The following is a 27,839-nucleotide window of genomic DNA, read 5'->3' on the forward strand; positions in this document are numbered from 1 at the left end:
GGGAAATAATGTCAGAGGTGATCAGAGCTGCCAGCTGAGAGGGGTGTGGGATTGGCACTGGCCAAACTGCTAACAGTTCCGTGGGTCCAGCCACATATAACCCTTCCAGTTAGTAAAACCAGGCACTTAACTTACCCTTTTTACATGGTGCTGTAGCAGCAGTGCAGTAAATACTCATAGAGAAATATCTCCAAAATTGCTCTCAGGACTAGTTTGCTGAGTATGAAAAATTCCTGCCCTGTAGACTGACCTTCTCTCTCTCTCCCTTTTTTATTTTTTAATTTTTGTGTTATGTAGTTTTCTACTAGTTTTCTCCTGCCTGGTGCTGTCTGTCTTTTCAACCATTGATGAGTACCAGAACAGCTCAGAAGGGGCCCTTTACATCCTGGTAAGTGGGGACCAACAGGGATGTATTCAAATAAAGTCAAAACCACAGAAAAACCTGAGGTTGGGGGTGTTTGAGGCAAGAACCGAAGCTGTCATGTGAGAGGGGAAACACTAGGACCCATGGGTAAGAAGAAGAAAAATTGTGAAAAGGAGAAATCTGTATCAGGAATAAACTAAAAATATTTTGAAAGATCCTTTAAAACCCTTCTTCCTCAACTTTTTTTTCCCCCTGCATTTATCTTCAATTTCAAAACACAGTAGTAAGACTGATCCCAACTGAAAAGCAGTTTGATGTCCAACAGCTCGGAGTATTTAAAGCTGTGGATGCTCTGTGTCGGGAGCAGCTCACGTAGCTGCCTCCTCTCCCACACTACCACATCTCTGCAACTATTTGATCCATCATCAAGCTGCAGAGTTTTGTTCCTTAAATAGCCTGACATCCTTCACACTGACAGTGTGGCTTCTGCCACCAAGAGCCAGCAGAGCTCCTGCCCGCACCGCCACGGTGTGGGGCTGCCAGATTCAGGCATCTCCTTTTGTCTGTCTTCCTCTTCCTCAGTCCCTGTCCTACATCAGCATCAGAAAGTGCTGCAGACTAATTAGGGCTTGGTCAGGTTTGAAACATGAGAAAGCTGAGATAAGTGCTGCTAGTAAAGAACTCAGAGGGATGGGAGCGTGCGCAGGGTGTTCGTGTGGTGATGGAAGGAGCTCACGTGGCATCAAGAGATGGAGGATCTACACCTCCCCCTGCACCAGATAGTCCAGCACACACAGGCAACCAGGCCATTTTCTAAGCAAAAAGCTCAAATCCCATATGAAGAGTCCTAGGATGATTCCCATCCAGTGATTCCTGTCTCTGGTCTTCCCCAAGCACTCAGAATTAACCAAGTTGAGTCCTGGAGACAAAAGGTGTTTGTCAATCCTCTGATGGGAGACACAAACAGAATACAAGAAGGTGTAAAACTCTAGTCCATGGCTACAACATGCAGTACCTCTCCCCACTGTGGGGAGGGTGAGGGAAGGCACAAAAGCAGAGGTCTGATCTTTCAAGCCTGGCCTCTCTGTTGAATGGTGCAGACAACTTGGTGATGGATTTTCCAAGGTGTATTTTTCTGAGGTCATGGTTTTGTCCTTGATTCTGGAGGATGCTCTCTTCTTCCTTGACTAACAGAGTTTTCTCCCTTGCAGGAAATTGTTACCATCGTGGTGTTCGGGGTGGAATACTTTGTGAGGATCTGGGCAGCTGGCTGCTGCTGCCGGTACCGGGGCTGGAGGGGAAGGTTAAAATTTGCCCGCAAGCCTTTCTGTGTCATCGGTAAGATCTGCCTCCCTGCGTGAGATTTCCCAAACAGTGATGGCCATTGCAAGCACTTGCTTGCATGGTGCTCCAGTGTCTTGCATGCATTTTGGGGTTTCATCTACAGCTTCTGTCTTGAGAAAAAAAAAAAGCACTAAGGCAGAAGTCCAAATCCATGGATGTGTTATTCAGCCTTGTTTTCTGTCAGTGCCCTCTGTATGTCAGGCATCTCTGACAGCTGCTCACAGCTACAGAAACGGGGTTTAGCCAGGAGAAGCTGAGCACAGGAACTGGAATCCTGCAATCCTGTGTCCAACCTCCACACTGAGTTGCTCACAAGTCGTTGAAACTCCGTGTTTCACTTTGCCTTCCCTGGTGCTGATGAGCTGCCTCACAGGGGAGTTATGAGACTTAATTAATTCTTGTTTGTGATGTACTCGGTGAGTCTCTTGTGAGAGATGCCATCTGGGCACAGCAGTGATTTTTTCCTGGGATAAGGAACGGGCAGAGAGGCCATGCCCTTCGCTATGGAGATTGCCTTCAGCTGTCCAGGAGCTGGCAATGGTCATATGCAGGATTTTAGCTTATTCCACAGAAAAACACTGCTATAAAATTTGCATAGAAAATTAGGGACAGAGGAGGTTTACAGGATCTTTGATTATATATAGAGCCAAGGCTTTTTTTCTTGGCCTATTTCTTTGGACTTGCTTTGTCCATGAGCACTTTAGGATTGCTATGGAGGACCTATAGATTTTCATTCCTAGTTTAGATGGGGGAATTCCCAGCTTTGTGTAACAGGCAGCTATGGTTGATAAAAAAAAAAGAAAAAGAAAAAGAAGGGGGCTTGCATTTTGCAAGGATTTAATCCAGTTTAGCAGTGTTAACACTGAATCCTATAAAAATTCAGGCTTTGCAGTATTTGACACATTTTCTATGAGAACGATAAGTGTGGAGAAGGAAACTAGGGTGTTTCCACAAGGTGTGTAGTGACTCCTTTCACCGAATTTATGATTAGTGTTATGTCCTTCCAGCACAAGATTCAACTACTAGGAGATCACTCTCACTCACAGCCCTGTGCTGTGGGAGTGCCGGGCCCGTTGGTGATGGTCCAGCAGCACTTTTTCAGCTTTCCCTGCCCTCTGTCCATGCAGACATCATGGTGCTGATCGCATCCATCGCCGTGCTGGCAGCAGGGTCCCAAGGGAATGTCTTTGCCACCTCGGCACTCAGGAGTTTGAGGTTCCTTCAGATCCTGCGCATGATCCGCATGGACCGGCGCGGCGGCACCTGGAAGCTCCTGGGCTCTGTGGTCTACGCACACAGTAAGGTGAGCGAGTCCCAGGCAAGGACATTGGGTTGCTCTTTGTCTTTCCCCCATGGGAGACGCTGGGACGGAGAATCGAATCAAAGCAAAGCTCTCCCAGGCCTGGGGAGTTTGGAAAGATGTCATAGGTAACACAGGGAGTGACACAGAGTGAGAGACACAAGGTCTGATGGAGCACAACAAGCAGTCAAAGAGAGAAGGGAGAGAGAGACTCCAGTCATGGAACCAATCCCTGATGTAAGGGAATGTGTTTGGGAAGAGTTTGTTGATAATTTTTGTTTCCTGCTGCTGAATTAATAAATTTAACATTTCTTCCGTTTCCTGCATTCTTTTCCCCTGAAGAGCTCAGCCAGCCTATCCAGAACTGTGTAAAAATCATTAATTATTTGCAGGGGTTTTAAGTCTCAGTTCCATATCTTGCAATAATGGAGCTATTAACACTCCCTACTCCATTTGCTGCATGTGTTTAGATGATGGGGACTTCAAGACAGGGATTGCCCCATGCACCTGGCAGAACCATCACCTCATGGTCCCGTCTCAAAAAGTGACATTACTGATCTCCAGCCAAAGCCCCAAAACCTAAACAACTGCAGGGAAAGTTCAGATCCAGCCGCAATCAAGTAACTCAGTGTTTGGAGATGCGCACCAGGATTGCAATTATTCTCTTCTTTCCTTTAATGATCTCGCAGGAGCTGATTACTGCCTGGTATATTGGCTTCCTGTGCCTCATTCTGGCCTCTTTCCTGGTATACTTGGCCGAGAAAGGAGAAAATGAGCACTTTGATACATACGCAGATGCACTCTGGTGGGGTCTGGTAAGTAATTTTCATAGAACAGCTGCTGGTTATTAAAATAAAATGTCCATTAACCCTCCATCTTCTATCACTTACGTGAGGAATCGACTTACAGAGTGCTTAGTTAACATTTTTATTAAATGGCTTCAGGCTGCTCCATTTAGCTCTTTTTCTTATATAAACCTCATAGAAAACGTTAAGGGATCATATTTCTGAGTTAGCAGGAGCTGCAGGGAAAGTGGGAACTTGTGTGCTCCCAGCTGTGGGATTTAGCTCTGTCGTGACAGTAGAGGCAGGTCAGACAGAGAGCCCACGCTGCAGGCTGCTTTGATCATTGTTTTGACAAGTATTGCTGGCCTTTAATTATTCAAATTGCACTTGAGCAAGGCACTGTTAAACATGCTGGAATAAATTGTATAAAATTAATAGGGTCTAAGTACCAGAAAGTCTCCAGCGGGGCGAGAGCTCCCCTTCACATCTCTGCTGACAGGGGAGGAAAGGGCAATACTTTTGGTTTGCTCTGTGTGTGTGTGCGTGCATGTGAATTATTGGATTACCCGATTAACAAAGAGAGAATTAATGACGTTCTAATCTTCTTGTGTTATTGTTCTTCTACTCCATCACTAGTTTGGCCTTGATTACAAAGCATGTAATGAAAATCCCCGATCTGATCAAATCCTAGTAACAGGCTTGGGGAGGAATCGGCTGATCAAGCAGCTCCTCCATTCCAACAAAGGGAAAGAAGCAGTAAATTGCTTTTCAAGCCCCTTAGTTATGACAGAAAAATAAAAACAAAGCCCAATTTGACATAACCAGAAAATAAACAATGAAGAAAAAGTGACAACCCAGATTAGAGCTCAGTCTGGGAAGAACCATAGGCAGATTTATCCCTCCTGCTTCCCAGGCTGTGTGGGCTTTTGGCAGAGGATCACTGTTCCTCCTCTCGGGATGCAGAGGGGCACCAGACTGTTTTGTCACTAAGAAGCTCAGAATAAAATCTGAGCTTCATTAAAATAAATAGTTTTTATCATTGTCCAGTACAGAGAGATGTTAAGAGATGGGCTAAATCAGATTTCAGGTTCAGAAATTTATCTCTTTGTTGATCTTAGTGGATCTAATCCTTGTAGTTGTCTCTAGAAATTATAAAAACATTGTAAACCAACTTTGCAGTGTTTATGGAGAGAGCAGTAAGGAATGGCCACGTAGAGGCATTTTTTAACCAGTTTGTCAAAATAGCATCTAATTGATAAGGCTTTTAGCAGGTCCAATTAAAAAGCACTTTGGGATCATACTTCCATTTGTGTAAAAGTGATTTTATTCTAAATGGAATGCGTATTTCCAAAACCACATCAACATGGTGTCAGTTCCTATCCCTGGGGCCTGCTCTGTCCATGGAGGCTGTGGGACAGGGACAGCCTTCCATGTGTCACAGAGACCTTCGGGATCCATTGGCAGAAGTCTCAGAGATGTTTCTAGTCAGCCCATCCCTGTCAGCCCTATGCTCTCCAAATCCTCTCAGAAGCCTTGGGGGATACCCTGCATTTCCCACAAGTGATGGCCATGGACTGAAGTGGGAAAACATGTCTTCTCCTGCAGTTTTGAAATTTGGGCGATTCTGTCTCCAACAAATCTCTCAGATCCTTCCCCAAAATGCAGACACTTACCAGATCTCTCTTGGTGCACTGCAGTGATACTGAGAAGGGGGAAAAATCCTCCCCAAATGAGGTGGTATGAAGGAGGCATAATTCATCCTCTTGGCCTAATAGGCTGTTTCTAAATAGGAAGGGAGACTGGCTAATAGGCACTGCTGGGAAGATTGGGAATAAACAACATCAGGTCTTTATGCATGCAAATAGCCCTGCCTGCTTTGAAAGGGAGTTCGGGGGAATGGTGCCGGTTTGCTTCCCCTGCCGAAGGCACAACCCCATCTCCTGGGGGAGGTTCCGAGCTGCAGTCAGCCTCTGCACCAGATGGCAGCTCTCTCTGTGACAGCAAAAGGCATGAAAATGCTTCCAACTGGTGTGAAAACCCAGCACGTGAGCAGGGCGGGTGTCAGGGCATCTCTGCATCCTGTGGAGGTGTCCATCCCTGCTTGGTCATCCTGGTCCCTGAGCCACACCTTGCCTCGATCAGCTCAGGGCACACAGTGACCACAGCTGCTTCATGTCCCACTCGGGTGTTGGGGGAGTTTTGGCTGTGGTGATTCAGCTTAAGGCTGTCTGACTAAGGGCTGGTCCTGCTCTCCTCCCTGCAGATCACTCTCACCACCATTGGCTATGGGGACAAGTACCCTCAGACCTGGAATGGGAGGCTGTTGGCAGCAACATTCACACTCATCGGCGTCTCCTTCTTCGCCCTTCCTGCTGTAAGTAGGAGGGTGCTGGGAAGGAGCTCTCACTGGGAGAGGAGCTGAGCTAACCTGTGCCATGTCCCCAGCCCCTGGAGCTGGTGGCACTGCAACAGCTACCTCCAGAGGTGTGATGCACTCACAGACCTCCTGACTGCAATGCTCAAGTTTTTAAGTGAAAGCTTAGCTAACACCCTGCTAACTGCAAATTGTTGTTCTCTTCCCCAGGGCATCTTGGGTTCTGGGTTTGCTCTGAAGGTTCAAGAGCAGCATCGACAAAAACACTTTGAGAAGAGGCGAAACCCAGCAGCAGGCCTGATCCAGGTGAGGATCACATCCACGGAGCACTGGGGTTATATCATCCTGGTTTTGGGGGGCTTAATAGACTTTTAGAAGTTGGGGAGGAGATGGGCAGTTGAAAAATGGATCTGTGTGTGTAAGGTGTGAGACAACAGCTGGTGACTGGTTTTGTCTGGGAATAAATGCCAGGAAATCAACCGTGGGAAAACAGCATATGTGATAGGGAATCAAGGGGAGAACAGGGATGAAATTCAACCCAGCGCAGCAAGAAAAATGCATTAGGACAGTCTGTTTTCACCCACTTTTTTTTTTTCCCCGAAGAGAGTATTTATTTTGATACAAAGTTACCACTGGGAGCATTTTCTTCACTAGAACAGATGTCTGTGCAGAAGGTTGGCCTTGGTGTATGTCTTGGAGATTGGAAATCAGTCACTTTACATTGCCTTGCGTCTCTTTCTCCAAATATTTAACTCCGTAATGGGCAAGAGCACCCATTTCATCCCTGACCTCAGCCTGGCAGTGAATGCCTGGGACAAACAGCAGTTTTGACTGGGCTGACAGGGTTAGGAGTGCCATGGTACCACCCCAAGGTTGTCATGTGTCAAGTCAAAGGAAAGACAAAATGCTGGATCCATCCCATGGGAAACAGAGGGAAGACTCATTGTTGGGTGAGGTTTATAAACCCAAGAGCGGTGCTGGTCATGCCTGGTCCACAAACCCACTGTGTCTTCTCCTCTGCAGGCGGCTTGGAGATTTTATGCCACCAACCTGACCCGGACGGACCTGCACTCCACCTGGCAGTACTACGAACGCACCGTCACCGTCCCCATGTACAGGTACCTCCTCCTCCACCTCCCTCTTCACTGCCTTCCTCGTGATGCCACTGTGTCCATAGATACTTTTGTTATCTGGATATATAGTTTGATTCATTTATTTACCTTTTTTTGATTGAAAAAGTCGATTTCTAAGGGCTGGTGTATGCTTTTTATTTTGCTGTTATTTTGCTTTTTGTTTTGTGTATTTCTTTTCAACTTAATTTTAATTTCCCTGTTGCTTTGTTTTTTTTCTTTCTGTGTCCTGCGTGTGCACATGATTTTCTTTTCACCTTTATTTCTCCACATCCGCTGGTAGTTGCATTGTGTTGTGACAGTTGCCGTGCCCAGGTGCGAAGACTTCTCTCTGAGCTGCTCTGGATTGTAGGTAAACGTCGCCCTCACCCTACCTGCAGCTCCTCTTGGGCTCTCCTTGCTGATCCAACTGGTTTCTAATGGTCCTTCTGCCTTTCAGCAAACTTCTCTCCCTCCCTTGACCAGCCTGACACTCTCCCAGGTGCATTTTCCCTGGGTCCTCCTTTCCTTTCCTTTCTTTTCTCTAAGGGGAGGAAAACCAACTCGGGATTCAGTGAGCGTTTTCCCATTTCTTGTATTTCATTTATCCATCCCAGTCTGTTGACACGAGTAGGGAAGGACAGCGGAGCTGTGATGGATGAGGCTGATAAACACCACTGTGTTTTAGCAGTATCCATCTGCCTTGCTTTACCTGCTCTACTTATCATTGGGCCCAGGCAGTTTTTTAAGGTGAAACAACACAGGTTAGGGCAGTGCTGTGAGAATTCACAGCCTCTTGGGATTTGGAGCTTCGTGGAAGTGGGGACAGAGTCCCCTGCCATGCCTTGCTGCCCTCCAGGATGTGGGGAAGCACTACATCCTTCGTGTCCCACTCGGGCTTGGTGGTATCAAGGAGGAGGCTTCCTCAGAAGCTAAATGCACAATGTTGCTGTTCATTTTCACCCCACACTGCCCTGCAGCCCAGGTAGGGATGTGCATCCCTTTCTGGTGTGTTTTTATGGGCTACCTAGGTGTGTTTGGGTTTGTAGAGGAGTCAGACACGTTTGTTAGATATTCCTGTAGCTCCACAAGGTTTTGTTGGGGGTGATGGGGCTTCCTGTGCCCCATCTCCCTGCTCCCAGGCAGGGCTGTGTCACTTCAGGGCTAATCCCTTTCTGCTTTCCGGTGTTGCTGGTGCTTTTTAGCCCTCAGACAGACAGTCTGGATGTATTTCCTGGGGTAAGCATAAGCCTGTATTTGAAACCCAGCAGCAAGCTTCTTAATCCAGCATAAAAGCCTGTTGGAAGTCATGTTGTTGTGGTCAGTAAGTTTTCGTTGGATTCATTCCCAGTGTGTGTATGATTGGTTGTTTTTCCCTAGAAATTTATGAACCAGCTTCAAGATTTTTCTCTAAAAAAACCCAAACCAGCAATAACCCAACAACACAGAACAAAGCTGTTTTCCAATAGCATTAAACTCACCCATTGAAACTCTCCCCTCAGTGTCTGATCTTCTGGCTGTACCTTTGCAGCACTGGCTGGGATCAGCTACTGGAGAGGATGAGGATGGAGCCTGGCCCAAAGTCCACTGCAAAATGCAGACACCCAGAGCTTGTTTTCAGTGCACTTTGCCAGGTTTTACTGCTCTTTGAAATACTGAACTTACCAGGCAGCCAGACATGCAGTGACACCCTTTTGATGGCGATGTACTGGGGTAATTACCCATTACTTAATCCGCTTATTAAAACCTGTATTTCCATGGAGCTGGTACACAGGAAGAAAACTAAGCTAAAGAGCTCCAGAAGGGCCTAAATAATAACTTTGGGGAGGAGAAAGAGGGAAAAAATGTAGCTTGAAGAGCCCACTCTTCTTGAGTAAAAAGCCAGGACAGATTTGTAGCAGTTTTTGCTGGCTGATGCTGTGGGTGCTGCTCAGCCCCATGCAGCAGTGTCACCCTGGGCTTCCCCAGGCACAAGTTTATCTGCTTCTCCCTTAAATACCAGCTCCAACTTGTGCACAGGTGAAGTGAACATCACCTGGGTGAATAATGAGCCATGGGGTGAACATCACCTGAGTTGAGTGAGCCATGGGTGCACTGATGGATTCAGCCTTTTTTTTTTACCAAGAAAGCAGTGAACCTCTTCTGAATGTATTTTGAATGCAGTTGCAGAAATGAATTAGATTTTTTTTTAAAAAAAAAAAAGGGAGTAACTGTATGTTCTGGCTGCAGCTTTCATCTCTCACACTGACCATCTCTCCTTGCCTACCCACTTCCCTAAGCCAGCTGGCAGGTGCTGGCAGCCCTGTGCCAGTGCTGGTGCTGCCATAGCAGCACATCAAGCCCAGCACCACATGAAGGCAGTGGCTGCTGATGTGTGGCTGTAATGCAGTGTGGTTTGGAAGTGGGTTGGAGGCACACAATATCCCCCTCCCTCGTGCCCAGGGGTGATCTGCAGTCACCACTACCTTGGCACTCTTTCTGCTCAGCATCAGGCTGCTTATTCCTCCTAGCAGGAGCCCTGTGCCTTTAGCTCACCTGTCTTCCCAAGGCATCTCTGAAAAGGCTTAGCTGCTTGATATGAGAGAATTGTTCCACATGCCTTGGAGGAGCTCACGTGGCTCCAGAACATCACTCAGATCTCTGCAGTAGAGCTACTTGTTTGGGGAAAATGTGGTGGCCTCTGAGAGGATCTCAGATTTCAGCTTTAAATTCAAAATGTGTTAGCACTAAATCTGAACTATGCTCAAGGCTCCTGTGTGTGCAGGTGTGGTTTGGGTTATGATGCACAAGTAGCTTGGTGTGCCCAGACATCATAACCTGTTCTGCATCAGCCACTGGATTTACTGGAGAAAAATCTACTCTTATTGTCACTCCTGAGAGCAGGGCCTTGATCTTAACTATGTTCCTGTATTGGTCTTCACTAAAATAAAACCCCCAAACCCATGGGCATATCCTGATCAAGTGAGCAGCCCAGCCCAAGGAGTCCAAAAAAACCCCAAACCCATGGGCATATCCTGACCAAGTGAGCAGCCCAGCCCAAGGAGTCCCTGGCTGGTGGGACCAAGGGCTGTGGATGTCCCATGGGAGGTCTCTGGGAGGCCCCCACACTTTCCCCACTCTGTGGTGCCCATTTGCTCCCGGAGCAAGGTGCCAGGTGCCTGTCCCTGAGTGTGACACAGGCGTGTGGTGGTTTCTGAGCCAGCCACAGTGGGAGTGAGCTCCACTCATGCTCCCCTGCTCACCTGTGAGCCTGGCCACAGCGTCTGCTCCTGGGGAGACACTTCGTTCATATGCTAATTTTCTTTATTCTGTTTCTTTTCCCCTTTCCTCCACCCCACCTTTCCCCCCTGTTTTTCTTTCTCTTATCCCTTTGGTTTTCTTGGTGAAAACACTTGAAAAGCACGCAAACGCAAACGCAAACGTATGGTGCCTCCAGGTATGAAGTGCATGTGATTCTGAAAGTGTGTGTCATGTCACTCCTTGTTCTTCATTTGGGATTGTAACTTGCAAAGCCCCGAAATAACAACTCAAAAAAAACCCTCTGAAAATGAGTTTTTTTCAAAGGAATGAGTGCAAGCCCAAGGCAGACACCCCCTCCTGCTGCTGACAGACTAACCCCTTGCACCTCCATGTACGTTTTAGCTATTGGTACACACAAGTGTTGGGAAACTCTGCTGAAAGGATGATTTAAGGAAGGAGAATGGGAGAGCGCTTGACAAACCTGCTTTTTTGAAGGATGATTTCTTGATGGTCTTACCAGCCTCCTCCAATCCATGCAATGCTTAACAAGAAAATGTCCCCATTCATACTTCCATTTCACTCTGCCGTCACTCTCGCATGTTCCCTTTCTCCAGCCCTCTTTTCCCATCCTTCATTCTGTCACTTACCTGGCTCTGTGCTGCAGGAGATGTGCCCACCTGGTAACTCTGGCTTTGCTGGTGTGGTGGCACCATGGGATATATCAGTGGTAGCACAACATAAAATCTCCATAGCAGCCGTGCCTGCTTTTGAGGACAACATCTGGAGGACAGAAAGATCTGGAATACTAAACTAAGTCCAGTCTGATTTTTGGGAAAAGGGTGTTTCATCTCAGCAGGACTTTTCCATTTCAGCTTTTTCTTCCAAGACTGACCTAGAGCCAAGCAGTTATTAGCCACAGTTATTCAATCTGGGAGTTAACCTTTTGAGATCAATCCAAATGCAAAGACCTGGATGTGGCTGTGTAAGATTTATGATAAATAATATTATCTCAGGTTCTGCAGAAAGGAGTAGATTTGCAAATCGCAGGTGTATTTTATATGAGATGGGTATCTGAATGTGTAGTCAGCTTAATATTTTAAGATGGGGAATAAATGACTTTCATTTCAAGACTGTGGGCCAAGCCCTGTTCGTTCTTAAAGCAGTTTAAATCCTCGCTAGATGCAGTAATGCCATTAGAGCTGCTGTGATTTAGTGTCTGATTTCCAAAGCCAGCTCCAGTTTTCACAGATGCAAGTTTTACAGCCTTAGTAAATCACGCTTACTGCTTTCTGTGCTTAATTTATAGCAAATTGCATCGATGAACTGCAACTATAATATTAAGAATATATTTTCCTGTTGTGCTGAACAACAGCCTGTTTTGAGAATCAGACATTTTTCTACTGCTGGGAGTGAAATAACAATGTGCCACTTCCATCCCATTTGTTATAATAAAGTATTTTATAAGTTTTATAAATGTTCTCAGTTGTGAAAAATAGCTTCAACTAGAGACAAGAAGTCATGTTTAGGGTAATAATTGGCTGCTCATAGGAGCTCCAGCACATCATGGAGACTCATTTAGGTCCCCATCCCATTCCAGCATCCACCTCCTTGTCACTCTGTTCCTAATTGTTCATACTGGGACTGTTCAAAAAAATCATCGTCGTCTCTGTGTGCGTGTCCTGGTGTGTGTGTGTGTCTGTGTACGCTCCCACCCGCCTTGTGTGCTGCTGCCCTCCTCGTCTTGTGGGGTTTTGGTGATGTCCTGGCCCGAGGCATGAAATCCCTCCTGTCCCCTAATGCTTGAAAGTTATCTGTGCTACCAGGATTAGCAAATCTTCCTTCCCTTTGGATGTGGGAACCGGCACCTGGACTTAGTGTGGTATTTCTCTGTGCTGTACTGGGAGGGATGGTAGAAGCAGCTGTGGGTACCGCAGGGTCCCCTGCAGCAGCTGGCAACTTTGAAGTGTTGCTGTGGTGGGTGGCATGAGCTGTATGTGTTCTGTGGTGTGCAGATCTCCTCACCTAACTCTCCTCTAACCAAAACATGCTTCCCTTTGCTAACAAGTGACACACGGACCAGGAGGAGAGAGAGAAAACATGAGGCGCCTCGGCCAGAGGTTCTTTCACCACATCTCTGGAGGACACAGTGGCACCTGCCTCCCCTGTCCCCTGGGCACACACACCACTGCAGGGTGCTGTGCATCCAGCATTTCATAGCAAAGCTCAGTTAAAGAGCTGTGCAGAGTTCTGCCTTTGTTTTTTTAAGGTTCTGGAGAAATGGTGCAATGCAGTAGCTGTTCCCTGGGCTGCTCTCATAGTGACAGGTTAGGCTGAGCGTTTCATTCAGACTAAATTTCACATCAAGTACATGGATGAGTTTACAGCCATTCTAATGATTACTGTTTCAGTAAGATACTGCTTACTTACACCTCATGTGTGCCAGGCCCATCAACCAACCACAAAAATGATAAATTCCTGTGCTGTGTGTCTGTACCTTTGTATGGAAGTATCTGTGGTGGCCCAAGAGGTGGTTGCCTTCAGCACAGTGCAGACCATGGGCTAATGCAAATCAAGTAACTCCTTTTGGAATCCTGGATCCTTCAATCTAGTGAGCTGATGAGCTCTTCAGCTGAGACTTGCATCATTGAGAGCCCTGAATTTGTGATCCCAGCTGGAGTAAGTGGGGCTGTTGTCCTGTATTCTGCTGGGATGTGGACCTCCCTGAGAAACTAACTCACCAAAGAACAAGTGGTGCACCCTTCATTAACTGCTGAGTACACTTTGTGCTTGATTTTATGCACCACCTCTTCTATCTTGAAATGAATCTCCAAACCTTACGGTGGGTTTGAAGGGAGGTGACAGCTCAGCACTCAAGCACTGCTCCACTGCACCAAGGTCAGCTTCTTCCTGACGTCTTGAGTGAAGAGGATCATTAATTCATCAGATCAGGATGTGCTTTTCTCTGCATGGAAGCGAACAGATCTGGACTGGGGAGCTGAGCCAAAATTTTCAGGCCTATTTTTATTCTTTTCTCCATACTTAGAATTGGAAAATTTTCTGATTGCCTCAATCTTGTGAACACCAAATCTCTGCTGAACAACTGTGGATTTGAGGATGGGTTTTGTGCATGCAGAGGAGAAGAGCCTTTCCCAGTTGGATTTTTTTCTTTTGCGTTAAGATGTGAAACTATTGGTCTCATAATGGCTGAAAAATGTGGACGTGGACTCTGCTTTTATTTCACAGTCAACAGGAGCCAAGACCAGTCTATTAGTCTGCAGCTATCCGCACTCCTTTCCTTCCAGTCCTGAGTTGCAGGTTTTGGGACAATTTGAGTAGATCCTTCTTGCTTACATTATAACCTATGTGGCTCATTTTCCAGCAAAACCAGAAGTATACACTGCCTCAGGGCTGTGGCACTTTGGGTTGTCATGGATGTGAACAGCCACAGGCAGCCTGTTCTCAGCCACCAGCAGCCTCTGGTCCTCCCCTTCATCCCTGAGATGCTGCATCCTTCCACTCACTTGTCACAAGCATGACCCAAGGCAGCTGCTGTGCTGACTTTGCACCCTTTGGGCACAGCAGTGACATGTGGCACTTCCACAGAAGTTTGACAAGGGCACACTGGTGGCCCGGAAAGGATTTTGCATCCTGCTATGGGATGAGCCCCATTAGCCTTGACCCTGAATGCAGAGTCCCCAAGTGAGCTCTTAAGTAGATTCTGCACTTTCCATCCATGTGCAGCATTTTCCATCCTCCCCCTGACACCTCCAGCTTACATTTCTCTTGGTTGAAAACCTGACTGCGAATATCAACGTTAAATATTTATGGAGCAAGCCCCAGTCTCCCAGGGTCTGAGGGAAGAAACCAAAAGTGGATGTGGGAGCTAATTCAATGGCTTTTAGCACAAAAGCAGGATAGGCCACAGGCTGTTTGTTCATTGGGGGTTTTTAAATTATTAATCAGGATTCCCATTGTCAGGTTCTCTTTTTTTTTAACTGAGAAAGGAAGGAAGCCTGTGGTTCCTGGAAGGCAACGATACAGGGGTTTGCCTCATTTTGGGGCAAAACCTGACATGGACAGTAGGGAATAGGTTAAACTTGACCCTGGAACACACTGCTGACCTCCAACCAGAATAATGCCAACTAGCTAGACTACAGGTGTTGAAACAGCTCTGCCAAAACACCACCAGGCTGCCCAGGAACCCTGGCAGCCACTTGTTTTATGGAAGGTTCAAAATCCAGTGGTGCAGACAAGTTTCTCTCTCTCTCTTGCTGTCACTTTCTCTCTCTTCCTCCACCGCTCTGCCTTAGGACACTGTTGGAAGTAGCAGCCAAACCCCTCTCCATCCTTCCTGAGCTGTTCCCCAGTTGCAGTTGGTGGCACAAAACTGGTTCTGGTTGAAAGGATGGGGCAGCAGGGGAAGTTGCTGAGACAGGAGGCTCTGGAATCAGCTCTCTCTGTATATTAATGGTTTTTGTTTTCTCCCTCTAGACTAATCCCTCCTCTGAACCAGCTGGAGCTCCTGAGGAACCTGAAGAGCAAGTCGGGACTGACATTCAGGTTAGCAGCAGAGTTAAGAGAGTTTGGAAAACACACACTTTGCAGCCTTTTTCTTTTTTTTTTTTTTTTGTTTTTATTTTTTTCCTTCCTGCCTTTTGCATATGGACAACCTTGAAGATGTGAGAGGTTTGACAGCTGCTCCCTGTCCCTCTCCCATGCTCTACATGAATTTCTTCAGCCTAACTTGGTTCTGGAGCAATGTCACGGTGCTTGACTGACAACGCAAAGTCGTATTCTCAAAGGGGCTGATTGAGGTAGTGTTCCCACTTTTCCTCTGACCTTTCTGCCCTTCACCACCCTCAGAGGAGACTCAGGCCCACGATGTGTTAATTCATTCTGTGTTCTCTCCAGCCTTCCCTCTCCTCCCCTGAGAGCAGGCAAGGTTGCAGCAGTGAGAAATTTTTTGCTGAATTTGCTGTTTCAAGGTGTACATGAATCCCTGAGAAGGACAGGAGTCCTGCAGCTTCACCCTCTTCTCAGAAGGGATAATTCTTGAAGGTTTTAAGCAGTCAAAGCTGCCCTGTTGGTGAATGGGGAGTGTGCAGACCCTGGGAGGGATGGAGAGATGCTGGCTGTGCCAGTGGGCATTGAGGCCAGCTGGGGAGGCATGGCATGAAACCTGCCCTGGGCTGTGTGCCTCTGCAGAGAATAGAAATCTGTAGACCCCTGGGTCAGCCTGAAAACATTAAAATGTGAGTACTTGAGCTAGTGACTGAGCAGGGAGCAGAGGGTGGAGGAGGATTTTTTTAGTCTCTCCAGTCTACTGCCTTTAGCTGGGCTGGGGTCTGTGCAGGTCACTGCTGAGTAGTGGCAGGGTCAGGGCTGGTACAGCATCACACTCTGAGGGCATTTGTGTCAGGGGAGGCAGAACCATATCTGCTGAGAAACACGGTCTGCTCTCTCACTTGGGGGGCTGCAGGGGCAAGGCTGATCGGGGCCCCACACTAAATGCAATTCCCCAGTGTATAGAAGTTGTGAATTGGAGCAGTTGAAGTCAGAGCAGGTTTTCCTCACTGCTGGAGGGAAGTGCCACCACGATGCCTGGTCAGTGAAGGTGAGATGTTTTTTTTCAGTGTGGCCTTAGCATGGCTTGCAGTGTCATGACTGCCCTTTTGTGGGTGTTCAGCTCACTTTATCCTCAGTGATTTTTCAGGGCAACCAAGTGGTTTGAGATCTCAGTAAGAAACCACATAAAAAAACTCTGGCATTCCACTCCCTCCAGTAGTCTTTGCCAGCTACTTGGGTAAAGTAACTGTCAAAGGCTTTGGAGGCAGCAACTCCACCTGGGGTGTCAGGATGTCAGGACAGGGGTCTATGTTCCTTTCCACCCATGCCCCCTCCCAGCACCCTGTGTTAGCACTGCAGCATGAATCCACGCAGCCAGAGATCTGACATTAGCTCTGTCCCAACGGACAGAGTGGAAAAGCAAATGCACCAGGGTCATGGGAGGTGTTCAAACCCTTCCCTATGTGCAGAAACATCAGGGAAGTGCATTTCCAAAGGAATGGGGCCACTCTCTGAGCTCACAGAAGTCCTCCTGTGCTCACACAAATCACACGACCCTCAGGTGTCTCAGTCGTGTGTAGGCACAAGGATGGGTTGGGATAAACTCTTCAACCCTGTGCGTTGTATGTGTCTTCTCTGAGGTTTTGTGAGTCTCCAGTGATCTTCTGTCCAGGCCAGAAACTCCAGGAATTAAATACTCCTTTCCCTTTCTTCTGTCCACAACTTCCACTTAGTTGTATTGTTTGGTATTGTCGTTTCGTTATGTTTTAACAGTGAAGCAGCAACATCTTTTGCCACCTGACACCATGCTAATGTACTATTGCTTCTGTTTAAAGGAAAGAGCAGCAGCCTGAACCATCGCCAAGGTCTGTATCACTGCCAACACAACCATTCCCAACCCATGCATTCCCTGTAGATTTCTCTGTACGTGTGTGAGTGTGTGTACCATGTCGTGGCGCCATCGAGGGAAGCATCCTAGGTATTAACGTGCTTTTTCTGTGCTGTGCCAGTCCAACGTATCTCTGTGTATGCTGGACCTTAAATCAGATCTTCCTTCCAGTCTGCCTCGGGCTGTAGCTGTGAGGATAGCGAGGCTGTGGCGGGCAGAGGGAGTGGTGGGCAGCACGGGCAGAGCTGGCAGACACTTATCCGGGGTGACAGCAGGGCTTTGGTTTATGCTTCTTTGTTTGATTTCATTGCTGGAGTCGTAGTTGAAGTAGTATAACACAGGCTCAACGTGTGCCGACGGGTGGGTGATGCTTTGCCTATGTCTCTGTCACCCAAGACCGTGCTGGACAGAGGTGTGGCATAGGAACACGAAGTCATCACCAAGTTAGCAACTTCTCCTGAGCTCTCGCTGCAGGGGCTGCGTGGACCTGCTGCTCCGTGGGACACAGGAGAGCTCTCTGACACGGCCGACGTTGCATGGCAGAGACATCCTTTTTCCATCCCCTTTGGATGAGGCACAGCCCCTGCTCCATCTTCCCTCCACGCCTTGAGTCCACGGTGCAGAGCGTGCTCTGAGCTGTGGCGAGCACCTTCCAAGGGCAGCTGTAAATCTCACTTATGGGAGAGCTTTTCTCTATTCACATGTCCCAGGGAAAGCAACAGGGCTGGTGTTTGGGATACTTTTAGGATACTTTTCATCCTATTAGAACTGTTTAATTCTGGCCGTTTTTTTGTCCTATATTTTCCCAGTTCTTTTAAGAAGTTATTCTGAGACTGAATCTCTTTTTTTTCTTAGGTAACCATCACAGAACTGATGATCTGTGGGGATCATCTGCTTAGCTTTCAGATCTTCCATCTCACACCTGAAAACATAGCTGACAGCCTAAATTTTGTAAACACTGAATATGTTTTTCAGAAGTACAGCTAAAGCCTGGCATTCTGCAGATGTTTGCCTCTGTGCCATGCCTTTTAGCTTATAAGAGGCCAGAAACTAATTTTTCCTTGGCGTAAAACCCAGCCAAAGATATCTGGGTAGATATGGTGCTGACTTAAAGGAGGAAAAATTCATCCTTCCTTCCTTCCCCTTCTCCTCCCCCTTTTTTCTGTCTTTCATTTGAGCTTTTCTTTGCAAGCAGAACCTCTGTGGCACTCCCATCCACTTTCCTGCCAAATAACCCAAGTCTCCAAGATCATGTTTCAACTCTCCAGATTTTTATTTTTTCCCTGCTTGGGGTCTAAAACTGTGTAGCTTGAGTGAAGGCAGCCTCCATCCAGTGTTACTAAAGCAGGGAGCATTGCATGGGAAGGGCTGTCTGGGAGCAGACCAAGGCTGAAATCTTGGCCACCTGCCTGTGGCATCAGGAGGGTCAGTATTTCATCCCAGGGTCTGGCTGCTCTGCTGCCCTGTCTCAGCCAGTGAGATACTTTGGATGCATCAAAGGGTAAATCTACATTTCTCACATGAATATGACTGTGCAATGAGACAAAATCTCTGTTCAACCCCATCAGCTCCATAGCTGAGGAAATCCGAGGTCCAGTGTTCCCTCTCAGGGTCACACCAGCAAATCTCCCTGAAATTGCAGGCACTAGTCTTATTTCTGAGGCACGAGTTTTATTTCTTATTTTTGAATTTCAGTCTTGTCTTACAGGGTTCATACTCACCAGTTATAACATTAGGTTGTATACAATATTTCTCTATAGAGATTGCAGGTTTTTCCCTGTTCTTTTTCTACATTGCCGTTTTGGTCTTATGTCACAGAAAGAAGTAAAAATAGACCTTCCCTGTCCTTTTCCAGAGTATTTTTTTACTATATATAGGTCCTTCATCAGAGTCATTTCCAAATTCTGTATCCTGCTCCTGTGGTGCATCTGTCTCTTGTGACACTGATGGGTTTTGTTGCTAAACCTGAACCCAGGAGGGCTAAAGCTGAGGGTCTGCAGCTGCTGTGGAGATGGCATTAGAGTACATTCCATACTGCTTAGTTCAGCTGCCATAGCAGCACCAAAGCTCTTTCCTTCTGTGTTTTGTTATCACAACATCAATTCTACCTGCTCCCACTGTCCTTTTCTGTCTGATAATGTCTCAGACCGCAGGGAAGAATTTTGCACCATAGTTCCTGCATTCAAGGGGCCCCAAATCACCTATTTTCCAAAACAAAGTTTTCTAGATCTTTTACGTTCACATCCCAAATCTTCCACCCACTTCCAGCAGCCTTCTGGTGATGCTCAGTGTGTCATCCTGCCCTCAGGAAGGAGAACTCATCCTGTTTCTCTGCCCACCCGACAGTTAATCACGCAGCCGTGGTCTCTTGCTGATGATGCTTCACTCAGGAAACTCCTGGGGATGAATTGTCTCCCATAGCAGACTCCAGCTCCACTCTTACTGCTTCAGCTGATACAGGATTTGCCAGTTCCCATTTCCATCCCTGTAAGGAAACAGTCTCTCATCTGGAGATACCTGGATCTTCCTCCTGTTTAGTGTTGTGTAGGGAGTGGCTGATTTCCTATAGTCCTCTTTCCATTATACACCACAAAGTCCTTATAGCAAATGGAACTGAAAGAGATTTTTCGCTATTTCGCATCTTAATATATTTTATGTTAGAGAAGGGATGCTGACATAGCTCATGGGAACATGCTGTGCAGGACAAGAATTGCTTTGTGAGGTCAGGGAGCATCCCTGCCAGCACTCAGGTCGGCTGTCGGGGTCCTGCCTGTGCACCAGTGGCACTGCTGCCCTCTGACCCTGGTACTGCTGTGGCTGTGCTGATTTTTGCCCAGGCAGCCCTTGGAGAGCTGCTGCCCTGGGTGGGAGGATGTGAGGAGATGATGGGGTTAGCATGGCAGAGGTTTGGGGTCACCTGGAATTACTTTTGGATGGCTTTTGATTTGATCTTGGCATAAAATGGGACAGCTGATCTGAGAGACAGGCTATGTCCTTTATCATTTGTGTTTTGTTTTCCACCGTGGGCTTGTCTGCATCTGTCTGTGACTGAGCACCAGCTCTGTGTGCTGACCTGCTCGGGGGTCAGGAGCTCACCTCCCCGAGGTGTGGGGTCCAGGCTGTGAAGAGCAGAAAAGGCACTGGCCTTTTGCTACATGCTACGTACCTCTTTCTCCTCCTTTTTATTTTCCTCCTTTTTAAAGAACTGCTTTCAGAGCCTCCTGTTGCCCATTGCTTCAGGTGTTGTGTTCACCCTGCCATCTGCCCTGGCCAGGAGCAGTGCTCCCTTACCCCTCTCTGGGCTGGCTGTGCTTTAGGGACACTTAACATCCATCATTGTCTTGGGACCATGCAGGGTCTAAATATGAGTCCTCTCTGCTTCATAACCCCAGGGAGGGGAGGCTGCTCTGTACTGGGGCTTTTCTCACCCATCCTGTTGCACAAAGCCAGCAGATCAGAGTGGTAATGGGGTTTGATTGCTCTTCTGTTAATCAGGCTGGAAATTAGCTGTGGCATCTTGTTTCTGTTTGTCTTCTGACTGTAATGTCAGAAAGACAGAGACATGTTTAGCCAGGACTGCAGAGGCTTCTGTATGAAATGTGGGCTTCAGTGCTCTTTAACAGATGGTTTGGTAAACACCTGAAGCCATCCATGATCACATTTCTTCCTCTTGTATTTTCCAAAATACAACTGGGTGAAAAGCTAAAAACTACTGAACCAAATGATCATAATAATACATTAAGAGCAGAGAAAAAAGAAAACCTCAAAAGGATTCCACGGAACTGGGAAGCTAAAACTCAGATTACTTTGTCCAGCATGAGTTCAGTGCTGTAGATAATGAGAGGAACTTCTTTGGAAAGTTCTAAGCTGTGGTTTGTCCTTGACCCCAGTGAACTCAGCAGGACCTTGGCCATGTATTGAGTGACTGCAGGACTGGGCCACCTTGTAACGTGTGTGTATTTCTGTGTGTATATCTCTTCAGTGTGTGTATATGTCTGTCTGAGATACACACGACATTAATATCTCTGTTCAGGGGTGTGATTAAGGCTTTTGTACGCACTGGAGGATGCCTTTGGTTGACTCAGTGGGCCCCTGCTCATCCAGCCTAGGATGTCCAAGGTGTCCCTAACCTCTACTGCCTGTGGAAACCAGGGTCAATCCCAGGAACCCAATGGACCACGTTAGCCTGGGTTGGCATTGGCCTTCTAACAAATTAAACTGGTGTCGAGACTCATGCTGGGACTGACAGTAATCTGGAAATAATCAGTTGCCTTTAGGGGAGCGGATTATTTGCACGGAAGAGACTGCATCTTTCCGGAGGGACTGCAGAGGAGACTAAGAGGAGAGTAACCTACGTATCTCCCTGAGGCTCTGCATGCTGAATATCCCATTCCCATACCAGCTCCAGAACAGCCCCAGTAGCACCACCAGTCCCTGGGGCTACCTGGGGATGTAGGGTCCTGTTGTGGGCACCTGAGGAGTCCCCAGGATGCTGAGGGTGGTGTCGGCTGAGCTTGTACGGGATGCTGCGAAGCAGAAGGAATTCCTACAGATTCCTTCTGCCTGTGCCCACAAGCTCCTCCGATTGCCAAGTTCAAGTGGAAAATGAGATTGGGTTTGGATGCCCTTCAGACTTTTCAGTCTACCCTTGAACTTGGCAAGTGCTGCCTGCTGGTGGTCGGTGGCCTGGTGGGGTGATGGGGGCCACGTCATTCCCCTTCCACAGGTAGAGGGCTGCTCCATGGCGTGGAGGACCCTGGTGGTGGTGGAGATCTCCTGGCAGGGCAGTGCCTGAGCAGCGATTTGGGATGGAGCTGTGGTGGTGCCTCAGCAAAGCCAGTGACTCCCCAGATGTGGTAGGGTCTGTCTAAAAAGCGTTACAAAAACCAGATATGTGAACACAGATGTTCAACTCCCTTCCCATAAGGGACTGCACCACATCCTGTCCTTACCTATTTTTATTTCCTTAAATGCCAGGCTTAATATAATGCTATTTCCTGTATGAAAAGTGGAAATAATTCACAGATTAACTAGCTCTCTTAATGAGTCTTTCTTTTTTTAAAAAAAAAAAAAGAAGAAAATTGAGTTTTTGGATATTGTTTAACAAAATAAGTTATAGTTTTGGCTTTTCAAGGCTTAGACAATTCAAAAAAACTTGTGTTTTTTTAATTTGTTTAGGGGAAGAATAGAGTATTTTTTGGTTCCAACGCAGATGAAGAAATTTTCCCTGCAGTTAATTGTAGATGAACTGACGCCACCAACTCAATGTAGAACGTGTCATTTCTAATGATGAACTTTATTGGCCACAGAGAGATAAATTTCAGAAACCCTCTTGATTTTTAATTTTTTTCTTTTTTTTTTCTCTTAACTCTCAAACCGAACAATCCTGTCATGAACTCGGCCCTCAAAACACCTGTCTTTTAAACCTAGGGTCAGTAATCAAAAGTTTCCTGTCTGGCATTTGCTTCCAGGTCTAATTTTCACTCTCCCCTCATTTCCAGTAAAAGCAAACCGTGCAGAGAGTCACTATGCGGATGCTGCTCAGGAAACTCTAGGTACCACGGGAAATGCGTCGCACGAAACTAATCAAAAGCTGCACGGCTCATTCTCCCTCTACCCTGCTACCACCCGTTCTGATCACTTCTCTGCTTAATAGAGGTACTAGATGAGTAAAAAAAGGTGGAAGAGCCTCCCCATTGCCCACTCAGAAATGAGAGAATTCCTTGTCTGCTATTCACGCAGAACACGTGCATCAAAGAGATGAGGATGGGGAATTTGGTCTGGGCTAGCAAGCCAGCAAGTCTGCCAAGCAAGGGAGGAGGCTAGGACTGAAGTTAAACAAATGATGGAAAATTTTTAAAAAAATTTAAAAACTAATTTTTTTAAAAAAAAAGATCCCTTCCTCCCTATCACTCCATCCCTCCTCCTCAAGGTCCAGGGAATCCTTGCAAATTGAATTGCACTGTACAGCAATGTCCAGTTAGTAGCATGAGAAATACCAGCTTCCTACCTCTGCTCAGTCACCCTTCCTTTGGCTCTCTGAACATAACAAATTGACCTTTCCTAGTCTTGTGGCCTTTGGAAGCCACAGCTTGCCTATCTAGCACCTCTACTACGCAGCTAGAGAAGGACTAATCTCAGCCTGTCCCACCAGACGTAGGGGACACGGGTTCCCCTGAGCGTTGACATTGGCATTGTGAATGGTTCTGTTTCTAGACCCCGTGGGGAACAGATAGCTAGAGCAGAGGGCTTGGTACAAGCAGGGTTTGCATCTTTTTCATCAAGTTGACAATCGTTAGGTGGCTTCAGGGACTTCCCAACGAGCATCCCTTAGTGCCATGAGGGTACACAGACACACCTCTCTTGTGTTACCTAAGCGTAAATACGTCTACATCCACACCTGCACTGGAAGAGTCTCTTCCCCCTCTCCAGACACTGCTTCTCAGCAGCAAACATGCACCTTCTTGAATTCCCACTGCCCAGAGTTTGCATGCTGTGAATGCTGGCAGGGGACCCCCATCAGCTCCTCGCCCCACAGCCAGGCAGGTGGAAAGCCCAGGAGTGACAGGGCACTGAGTGATGCCGCATGTTTGTGAACTCGGATTTTTGCATGCTCTTTTTTGGAGTCCGTTTTAATTCTCAAAATCACCAGTCTCTGTCTCCCTCAGAAAGCCAACAAACTACAGTTTATAAAGTATAAAACTACAGTTTTAACAGTATATGTATCGCTGATATTCTCCATGAATTGTTTCAGCTTGTATCTTTTCTTTTCTTGCTATTTTTTGACCGGATGGCTATTTGGATTATCTGTCAGTCTAGAGGTTAGGATTCATGCCTGAGGCTTGTGTGTACTAGGAGCTGAGAAGTAGAGTGGTAAATCCCATCTCTGAATGGGTAACAAAGAGGAAGGGGGCATGATTGAGGGTTCATAATAAGCAGTTCTCCATGGCAGGAAATTCTTTACACCTGGATAAATAGCCTGACCTGCTACATGTTTTGATGGTGCTGTGGCCTTCCTTGAAGTTTAGCTTTGAAAGGTGTGGTTGAAATATTGGGCAATGATCAGATGCACAGACAGCATTTCAATACATTTCCAAATGGCAAAGATTTGGTCAATGGTCTAGCTGAAAAAATGATCTTGACTTCTGTGGTGTTTCCATTTGCCAGGTGAGGTTGTTTTATCTGGGGGGGCATAGTGTGAGCAGGGACTCCTCCCCAGAGAAAGCTTCCTTTCAATTGCTTAACACTGAGGTTGTTTTCTGCAGAGATGAAACCAAGCAGTACTATTCATAATGATGTCTTCTCACCTGTCCGTGTCCAGTTCTGTGTTCTGGAAAATCAGCCACTCTGATCTCAGTGTCTTCCTTGCATGTCTTCCTAGGCATGAATTTTTAATTGCTAAAGCCAGAATATTTTTATTTCTGTTTTCTACTGAATTCCTTCCCACTGTGGTCCTCATTCCATCTCCCCTGTCTTGAGTTCTGCAAGGGAAAGGGAGGATGAAAACAAAGTATTACCTCAAGATCTTCTTAATCCATTGGAGACCTCAGAAGGAGGATTACAGACTGTGGTTCTTCCAGTCAAAAAGGAGTCTTGAACTTCGGAGTAGCTACAAGGGCATCTTTGTTGCCTGCATCCATCCTGTAGTGTTATACACCCTGTGCTTTCATAAATCTGTGAAGGGACATAAAAATAATTCAAATGTCTTGTTTTCCTGGACCCTTGAGTGCCTGCCCACAATCCCCACTGCAGGGACTCTTGGGGCAGATGCCAGCACTTTGATGCATCTAAGGCTGAGTGCTAAAAGCCTTCATCTAGGATGCATATAATGAAATAACAGTAAACAATGAGGCAATCATGGAAAACTCAATGTAGGTAAATTAATAGGAAACTCCTTAGAAGCTGTGGTTTCTTAATGCACTAAACCAATGATCGTTAGTCAATAAATGCAATAACACATTCATTTTTAGACAGTAATGTGACTAGCCCAAGCCAGGTTATCAGGTCTATCACGTTCTGCTTTGTAAGAGACTTTCCTGGTGTGCTCAGAGATGAAAGCACCTCAGAGACCTGACAGTGGGAAGAAGTGGCACCCAGACCAGTGAAGGAAAGATGTTTGCAGAGCCCTTAACTGGCCTATGGCTCTGGATGTAGCAGGTTCCTTAAAGGTTTGTTCAGGGACAATCAGCCAGCTTGAAGATGCAATCTAGCTGTTTTGCTTTACTTCTGAAATGCAGAACAGCTGAGGTAGCAAATAGCAAAAGGTTGGGAGAAGATGCAGGATGTGGCTGATGTGGTATCTGACAGCACTCAACATCAGTTTGAGAAAAAAAGGCTGTGAATTAGGAAGAGAGAGGTGACTAGAACAGAACACTGCAGAATACCAAAGGCCAAGGTTAGAAACATAAGGCTGGCTTCAGTGTCCCTTCACTCCTCTGAGGCCCCATGCTCTTCCATGCTGATGTGGTGACTGCAGGGATGGCACAACAGTGACTCCAATCCAAGGCTGGCACCATGGTTGTGAATCAGGAAAAGAAGAGGGATTACTCCCCATGACATGATCACTGGCTAATGTTTTGTTTCTCTTATGCCCAGGTTGCTCTGCTTCTAGAAGCTCCACTCTCTAGGCTGAGTTCACCTTTGCAATGGCTTTTCTGAAATCACTGGAGACAAACCAGGCTTGAGCCTGGCCCTCTCTTGATTTCTGTTTTAGTCATGGCAAGTTTTGCACACACATTTGTATTTTCCTTATCTTCATGTCTCCAGTAATTGGTTTCTGCCTCTTACTCACACCTGCAACCAGACTGGAGCCCAGTGGTAGCCACAAAGGCTGTCATTCTCTCCGGGCACTCCTGCCTGGTTTAAATGACCTGTTCTCCTATGCCATGAGCTCAGCACAAATACTGGATTTTAAAAAGGCACCTCATTTACCAACAGGAGACAACCTCTTTCTCCTGGCCACAGCTTCTCAGAAGAATAAGCACTGATACTGGTTGAGTTTGGATGCAAAGATGGATCTTAGTCCATGCTGGTCTGACCCACTTTGGCTAACTGAGGAGAGAGTGAAATAATTGCTCAAGCGTAGTTTAAAATCAATGACAAGATGTTACAACTGATAGTTTTATTGATCCAAAATTGCTGCTAATGTAATGAGTCTACATTTTTGAAAAGTCTTTTTATTGATCCAAAATTGCTGCTGATGTAATGAGTCTACATTTTTGAAAAGTGCTGATTTAATACTATAGAGAACTGGAATGAACCCCAAACCAGAGGGTTTCAAAGAGGAGCTCAAACCCCTGGCAGCCTGAAGAGGCTGACGGCAGCTCATTTTGAAGGTTAGTTCTGGTGAATTTCACTGCTGAGTGCTGCACTGTTGGACTTAAATGAATCAAAATGCAAAGGCCACTAAAGCAGTGAGCATCTCTTATCAGCCCTGGGACTGTGCATTGGTCCTTAAGTGTTCATCCAGCATGGGCTCTCATTTTTTGACTGGCAGCAGAGAAAAATCAACTCAGTTTCTATCCTTTGTAAAATTCAAGTTAAAAGGAGAAAGTTTTGTAAAGCTTCCCCAAAGTCAGTCCGGAAATGTGATGGTTTTTGTGATCACATATGATTTCATAGATGCCAGCTGAAAGTGGTTATGGGACCTAGAACTAAAGCACTCCCTACTATGCTGTTACAGCTCCCCATAGTTGTGTCTCTGGTTGCAAAGCCACAGTTCTCTTTAAAAAAAAGGCACTTGCCCCACGCTCGTGCCACTCTTCACTGTCACAACTGTGAGCATCAGTCCATGCTGTGTGTGTGGTTAGGTTACTGCTGTCCTTGTGTTCGTGTCACCAACACATACACCCTCCACTGAATTGATTTCCCATCCACTCAAGTGACATCCAAATATCACTTCTCCGAGACACTCCATGTCCCTCTGCATGACTTTCTGGTTGAATGAGAACATGATCTTGGATTAGCTGACAACATATATCCCTATATATGTCTGTATTTCTTTGGGACTTTTTCCTACCAGCTCCTGCAGACCCCAACAGCATTCTCCTCTGCAGGGATTGTACTTGCATGTGATTCCAGGTGTTGTTTCCAACGAGAGAATTGCATGGCAGAAGGAAAATTTCAATTGATTGTTCATGTTGTCTCATGTCATCTATGTTAAAACAAAGAAGTTACATCAGGCGTTGGGTTTTCTTCCTGAGTAGGGAGTACTTGGGAACAAAACTCATCCAGATCTTCGTTGTTCATCAGATTTCTATGAGATATTTTAATGTGTTGCACCTCACGCTGTCAGGCTTGAAACTCTTTTGCTCATATCCCTCACCGAGTTCAACGCTTTCTTTATTGCCTTTTGTGATTCCTGCAAACATTTGCAGCACATTCGTTGTGGGAATTTAAAAGGGCCCCAAGGAAAAGGCCCTGCTTTACTCACTGAAAGGCAACTGGTTTTACACTGGGATCGGTGATGGGAGCAACTCAGCAGAGGATGAGGCACAAAGAGATGACTTTGCACTCTGAATATTGCTGTGTTGCTTATTCATTTTTTATAAAACTTGTTCTTCAAAAATACGAGGTAATTCTAAGTACTAGTACTACTGAAATGCAGTGGATCCCAGAAATATTATTCTGTAAACTCAACAAAAATGAAAAAAACTACACAATTGGCCTATTTAGGATGAATGACAAAATTTCAATCTGGTTTCTAATCCAACAAACACAGAATGAGAATTGCTATTAAACCTTTGGCTCATTATGTGTAATGATTTTGGTAGCATTAGTGGCTAAGGCTTACATCCTGAAAGGTATTTAGGCACGTGTTTATTCCCAGATTCCTGTGTGGATTTGTACTTCTGACCTGTATTTCAGCTC

General features: G+C 46.4%; 1 protein-coding gene across 1 annotated transcript in view; it reads left to right on the top strand.

Moving 5' to 3' along the window:
• Nucleotides 1-297: 297 nt before the first annotated feature.
• The window catches only part of KCNQ2 (potassium voltage-gated channel, KQT-like subfamily, member 2), a gene marked incomplete at its 5' end in the record, with an annotated part of 41,280 nt that continues 13,738 nt past the window's right edge, over nucleotides 298-27,839 (top strand). Inside the window, 11 exons of the mRNA XM_009084762.1 lie at nucleotides 298-388; nucleotides 1,576-1,702; nucleotides 2,836-3,011; nucleotides 3,698-3,823; nucleotides 6,057-6,167; nucleotides 6,378-6,473; nucleotides 7,191-7,285; nucleotides 10,677-10,712; nucleotides 15,008-15,076; nucleotides 16,918-16,947; nucleotides 22,472-22,525. Coding sequence (XP_009083010.1) covers nucleotides 298-388; nucleotides 1,576-1,702; nucleotides 2,836-3,011; nucleotides 3,698-3,823; nucleotides 6,057-6,167; nucleotides 6,378-6,473; nucleotides 7,191-7,285; nucleotides 10,677-10,712; nucleotides 15,008-15,076; nucleotides 16,918-16,947; nucleotides 22,472-22,525 — 1,011 coding nt within the window. The remainder of the gene's footprint in view (nucleotides 389-1,575; nucleotides 1,703-2,835; nucleotides 3,012-3,697; nucleotides 3,824-6,056; nucleotides 6,168-6,377; nucleotides 6,474-7,190; nucleotides 7,286-10,676; nucleotides 10,713-15,007; nucleotides 15,077-16,917; nucleotides 16,948-22,471; nucleotides 22,526-27,839) is intronic.

This window comes from Acanthisitta chloris, unplaced genomic scaffold, assembly GCF_000695815.1.
Source record: "Acanthisitta chloris isolate BGI_N310 unplaced genomic scaffold, ASM69581v1 scaffold6181, whole genome shotgun sequence".
NCBI classification, from domain to species: Eukaryota; Metazoa; Chordata; class Aves; order Passeriformes; family Acanthisittidae; genus Acanthisitta; species Acanthisitta chloris.